The sequence below is a fragment of the Volvox carteri genome, assembly GCF_000143455.1.
Source record: "Volvox carteri f. nagariensis unplaced genomic scaffold VOLCAscaffold_67, whole genome shotgun sequence".
NCBI classification, from domain to species: domain Eukaryota; kingdom Viridiplantae; phylum Chlorophyta; class Chlorophyceae; order Chlamydomonadales; family Volvocaceae; genus Volvox; species Volvox carteri.
In genome coordinates, this window is record NW_003307610.1 from 746,405 (window position 1) to 752,260 (window position 5,856).

Here is a 5,856-nt window from a genome sequence, read left to right on the forward strand (position 1 = left end):
TACATCATATCCTGTCAGCCAGCCAAACAACTCATTTCCGAATTGGTGGGTGCCCATCAAACAGATAGAGCAACATCCGAGCAGCATCTCCTACTTCCTGCTCTGCTGCCGCTGAAATGTTGCTGCTGCTTCCGAAACGGAGGATGCTGCCCTGCTGCACCGGAGGCAGGCGGCTATAGCCCATGCTACCATCCCGTCCTTGATGACCACGCCGGTTCTCAGCACATGTTCCCCACACAAGATGAAACGGGTTGATGCATGCACGCTCGTCACAGATGTGCATCGCATCATACTGTGTGTGCGGCAGCACATGTTGTTGTTGAGGTTGCTGCTGGGGTTGTTGCTGCTGCATAGACGGGACAGCAGACACTGGATGATGGTTGGGCAACAGGAGGGATGGAGGAGGTCCACGGAAGGCCCACAAAATGAGCCGGCATGCGTTTGTGGAGCTTGTGTACACATCAAGATCCGCACCCCCCTTACTGCAATAAGCGGCCTTGGTGTTCTTGCATTTTACCTGTGTCTTCTTGCCCCGCTGCAGCTTTTGCTTCTGGGGTTTGGTGCCCTGATTCTTGGGGCGGGCATCCTGCTGCACCGTCATTGTGTTCTGCTGCTTCTGCTGCTTCTGCTGCTGCTGCTGGCTTCTGGTGTTTGGACGACAGTGGCTGTCGCTCCCAGGAGCAGCAGCAGCAGCAGCATCCATGGGCAGCTCTTGTTTTTGCGGCTGCTTCTGGAGTGATACTAATTGCCATGGTCCTGTGATCATGACCCGGGGATAGTCACTGCGATGCTGCTTGCTGATGATAATGTCGATCTTTGCACCAGCAGCACCAGCAGCGCCAGCAGCATCAGCAGCACCAGCAGCACCAGCACCAGCAGCACCAGCAGCACCAGCACCACCTCCACCGTGACCACCACCACCACGACCACCACAACCACCACCACCACAACCACCACCAGCAGCAGCACCGGCAGCAGCACCAGCAGCTGCTGCTGTGGTGCATTGGAGCACCTGGAAGGGGTTCATGTGTTTGACATGATGGAACGGCTGTACCTCCTGGATCATGTCACCGTGATGTTTGCTGTACACTTGTTCATGGCCGGGATAGGATGTTCGTTCCCCACCCTTTTTGGAGGGGGAGGACTTGCACATGAAACAACATGGAGACATGCTGAGAGCCTCCCTCATGTTGCAGCAACCGTGCATCATCCGCGCTGCCACTGTAGCAGGTGCAGTCGTTGTTGTAGCCAACCTGTTGGTCATATTATCCTCCTCCTCCTTCTCCTCCTCCTCCTCCGCCGCCGCCGCCGCCGCTGCCGCCGCCACCTTCTGCTCCTCCTCCTCCTCACCATCCTCCTCACCATCCTCATCCTCATAATCACCATCATGATGTGCAGTAGTAATGGTGGCACTGCTGCCAGTGGTGCATTGCTGCTGCTGCTGCTGCTGCTGCTGCTGCTGCTGCTGCTGCTCATTACTATAGCGGTAGCAGATGGGAAGCTGCAGCAGCATTGCATTTTGGATGACCAGGTTGGCATCCTCATCTGCAGGGTCGAGTTGCAGTCTTCGAGCAATAACCTGCGCCCTGTGGTTCCACCCCGGAACATCTTGTGCAGCTACAATTCGGAACTTGGGGCGCAGACGGCTGCCAATAGCTGCAAGGATGGCATACGTGCGGCACAGCAGCATGACATCGCCATCGTCGGCAACAGGAGGGTGATGTCTTGTGTGTGGCACCCAGCTGAGGATTCCCAACATATGGACCCCACATCTGTACAGCCGCTGCTTGACATCTTCATCTGTCCACCTGTGCAACATATTGAGAGACAGATATACACACACACACACACACACACACACACACAGAGACGGAGAGACGGAGAGACGGAGAGAGGTGTTATATAAAAAAACCTACAGGTTAAACATATGTAACCCTAAGTCCTAGCGGTAAACATAGTGTATGTGTGAATGTATGTATGTGTGTGTGTGTGAATGTATGTATGTGTGTATGTATGTGTGTGTGTAAGGAAGAAAGCTATAATATACAGCCTGCTGCCTCTCTATATATCTATACCTTCTTTGTGGGTCACGGTGGTGGCCTCGGGCAGTGGATCTGTGGTTGACAACTGCTGGTGGCTGCTTCTTCTTCCACCATCTGGCAGTAGCACTAGTAGTAGCAGCAGCAGCAGCAGCAGCCGCAGCCGCAGCAGCTGCAGCAGCAGCAGCAGCACCATCATCATCGTCATCGTCATCATCATCATCATCAGCAGCCGCACCCGCAGCAGCAGCCGCCGCTGCCGCAGCTGCCGCCGCCGCCGCAGCCGCCGCCGCCGCCGCAGCAGCAGCAGCACCAAACAGCAGGCGTGCCTTCTTGTTTGGGTATTCCTTCCGTCGTGGCATTATCATTGCTGGTGGCTGTCGTGTTGGTGGCTTGATTGTTGTTGTGATGGTTGCAGGCGGGGTGGTGGGCAGGGTTTCAGCATTATGAATGGTGGAGATGATGTGCTGCTGCTGCTGCTGCTGCTGCTGCTGCTGCTGCTGCTGTGGTGGTGGCGGTGGTGGCAGCGACGGTTTGGAGGGGCTTGCTGCTGCTAGTCTACTTCTTTCTGCTCCTACTCCTACTCCTGCTCCTGCTCCTCCGCCTCGATCTTTATCCAGCATCACCTCCTGCTCCTGCTCCTGCTCCTCCTCCCCAGCAGTGCGGCTGCTCTCCACCTCTCAGCCTGAATCTCCTCCTCCTGCTCCCAAACCTCTTCCTCCTCTTCCCCCTCCCGCCAGCACTCTATAATAATAGCACGTGCCGCCTCACGTACGTCTTGCTTTTCCTGCTTCTTCCTGCAGCATGCAGAAAAAAAACGATATATTATTATATATACATTAAAAAACACATTTTCTTGTTTCAATTCAACAATGATTGTTATTATCAATAAACCAAAAGTTGAGCTGCACAAGTCGGTAAATATATCACGTCAGCGAACAACCCTGACCGCAACCGCAGTTGTTGCATCAGCCGTGACTTGAACCCACGTTCACCTATTGCGCATTCGTATTGCAATTACTACAATGTCTCAGCACTTATTAGGCTCACTCACCACTCCTCTCCGGGAGTAGGCGATGACTTTGACCGGGCAGCGTTAGCCTATATCCTATAACTTTCTTGTGAATCGCCCTTACTGCCGGCGTGTCCTTTCGAGGACGCTAAAGCTGTTTCTTTGTGCTTTTGTTGCGGTGTATTGATTGGTATTTGTCTTGTTCCGTGGCTCGCGCGCATTAGACACATGTCTGTTTCTGCTTCTTCGCGGCTTGTTTTCTACTTGGCGCCTGCTCCATAAATAGAATTTTAAAAACGTCCTGATAGCTCTCGCTGTGACGGTCTCATTTCAATTGTCTGTTTGTCGTCGGCGAGCGGTGAGAAGTAGGGGCGGCGCACTTTATTACTAATAATAATGACGTATAGTACGACAAAGCACACATGAGCAGCACGGCTGCTGTGCTTCTTCTTTTGCGGTTTCCGTCGTCGTTGTTGTTGTTGTTGTGTACCGATTATTATTTTGTTGTTGTTACATTCATTATTGTTGACCCTAAGTATTCAAGTAATAATATATAATGCATGTGCCGCAGAACATGATGATGAATGATGATGCTATGTGCCCGCTTCCGCTCCCGTACTTATACTTATTACTTTTCTTATTACTACTACTAATTGTAAAAACTTTGAGCGACTCTTCCCGGCAATTTTTATAACGATGACGACGACGACGACGACGAGGACGAGGATGAGGACGAGGATTGACGACCAGACACCACCACCAGCGAGCGCGATCGCATCGCATATCATTATATTCTTATTCTGATCATCACAGAGCACAGCAGAGGCGGCACAGCAAAGTTTTAGTGGTGGTGGATCATCGGCGTGTTGTGCACGCGGCATTGTGTTGTGCACGCGGCGAGATTGTTGTTGGTATATATACCGTTAGGGTTATTATTATTATTATTTTACATATGTGCCAAATCGTGCCAAGTTGATACAGCAGCATTGTTTGATTGTGTTGGTGTATATATGCATATAGAGAGATCGTGTGTCCGACGAGAAGGGAAAAGGGAGCATACACAACAACAACAACATGTACAACTATACGTGGGTGCATCATCGCCACACCGTCGTGCATGCGCGTGTCCCATATAATATCCACATACCCGCGGAGCCATCATATGCTGCGTATGTGTACTACTACTAATAAAGTAGTATCACGTACAGTACGACATGTACAACAACCCAACAGACAGACCAACAACATACATCGCAAGTGCAGTGCGCGGATATACATACATACATACATACATACATACATACATACACACACCCACAGTCTAAGTATTTAATAAAAACTCTCCCACAGTCTCCCTCGACATCATCCGCTCAGTCTCGCCGTCCGTATCCGTATCGCCGGTCCCCATCGCCATCGTCTCCCGGGGCCGGTCCCTCCCTCCATATAGGTAGGTTCTCTAGGTATATAATATCGTGGTGTACAACAGAGTGTGCACGTGAGCCGTCATCAACGTATATAAGATACAGCATACGTGTCTGCACCACATAGATAGACATATGTACGTGTGCACATCTCTGAGCAGCCCTGTGCATGGTCTCCGCTTGATAATAGATGAGGTTGTTATCATCACCTAGTTCATACATACATGCATGCATACCCTGCTCTGTGAAGATGACAAAAAAGAGGTATAGGTATAGGTACAACTACTACTACTACTACTACTACTACTACTACCACTACTATCTGGATTCTTTTGCCTGGGTGGCTGGCAATAATAATTATATATTTCAAAGTTACTCTGCTGCGGCCGCCATATGTATTATATAGCATCATCCCTATGGCATACTCCAGGCCGGTTCCGGCCCGGTTCCGACCTAACGGGTCCAGTTAACGAGATCGGTAACCGGTCGGTAGGATTACCGGGCGAACCGTTATCCGTTAACCGTCCCCAGTAATCGGTAACCGATGTCGGTAACCTGGCATGAGCCAAAATGAAATTAATACTGAGATATCTAAGATGAGAATGTAGTATGAGTAATGCTAAAAATTACTCATAGATAGGTACGATGACCGTACACACAAATCGAAATTGAAATACAGGAGCCACTAAATTGTTTGGCTAAATTACTTTAGCCGTATATTGTGAAGACATTCCATTTAGCATCACTGTGTCCCCCTACCAAAATGGAAGCGTGCTAAAGAACGTTCCTGAGAACGCTAAGAATGCTAAGAACGGCTTAAGAATGCTGGTGCTGCTGAGAATGATCTTATGCCAGTCTCAAGCATTCTTATGACGGTTTAAAGAATCGACAAAAGGGTAGGTGTTGGTAGTTGACAGTTTAGCCAGAGGATCATTTAGCCTGGCTGCTAATTGTGTTGCATGTTACTTCACCACACTTGTGTATTGTGTAGGCAAAAAGCGCCAACTAATGGGCCTGCCGGCTGTCCCTCCACAAGGAGAGAAGTACAATGCGGACAAACTCTTGTTGGAGGTGAAGGAGGCGTTTGGTCATCATGACTATTCATAGAAGGGCATGGCTGGACAGGATACCGCAAATGCTGGTGAGATTTTTACCCGCTGAACCTGTTGGCTATTGTGTGAACATTTATGGCATATCCACCTCACCATGCAGCAGGTGTTGTAGTTGAGTGTTTGGGGTGTCACTACCTCGTGCTTTGAATTAGTATGCTTTGCATTATCATTTGTATATTGTCCTATGTACTGTATCACCTCACTATTGTATAACACTCTGCAGGTGGGGAGTTGGAGGCCCTATGGCATAAACATGCCGGTTACCGACCGTT

At 49.9% G+C, this 5,856-nt stretch overlaps 2 protein-coding genes across 2 annotated transcripts in view; one reads left to right on the forward strand and one right to left on the reverse strand.

Annotated features, from left to right (window-relative positions):
- Positions 1-31: 31 nt before the first annotated feature.
- On the reverse strand, positions 32-1,927 carry VOLCADRAFT_98075 (uncharacterized protein; the record flags this gene model as incomplete). The annotated part of the gene is made up of 4 exons (XM_002956979.1): positions 32-346; positions 901-993; positions 1,580-1,808; positions 1,917-1,927. 4 exons carry the CDS (start codon positions 1,925-1,927, stop codon positions 32-34), a joined length of 648 nt encoding a protein of 215 aa, XP_002957025.1.
- Positions 1,928-5,462: 3,535 nt separating this feature from the next.
- Positions 5,463-5,856, forward strand: part of VOLCADRAFT_107502 (uncharacterized protein) — a gene marked incomplete at its 3' end in the record, with an annotated part of 1,812 nt that continues 1,418 nt past the window's right edge. Inside the window, exons 1-2 of the mRNA XM_002956939.1 lie at positions 5,463-5,613; positions 5,808-5,821. Of these exons, the coding sequence (XP_002956985.1) occupies positions 5,586-5,613; positions 5,808-5,821 (42 nt within the window). The 5' untranslated portion in view covers positions 5,463-5,585. The remainder of the gene's footprint in view (positions 5,614-5,807; positions 5,822-5,856) is intronic.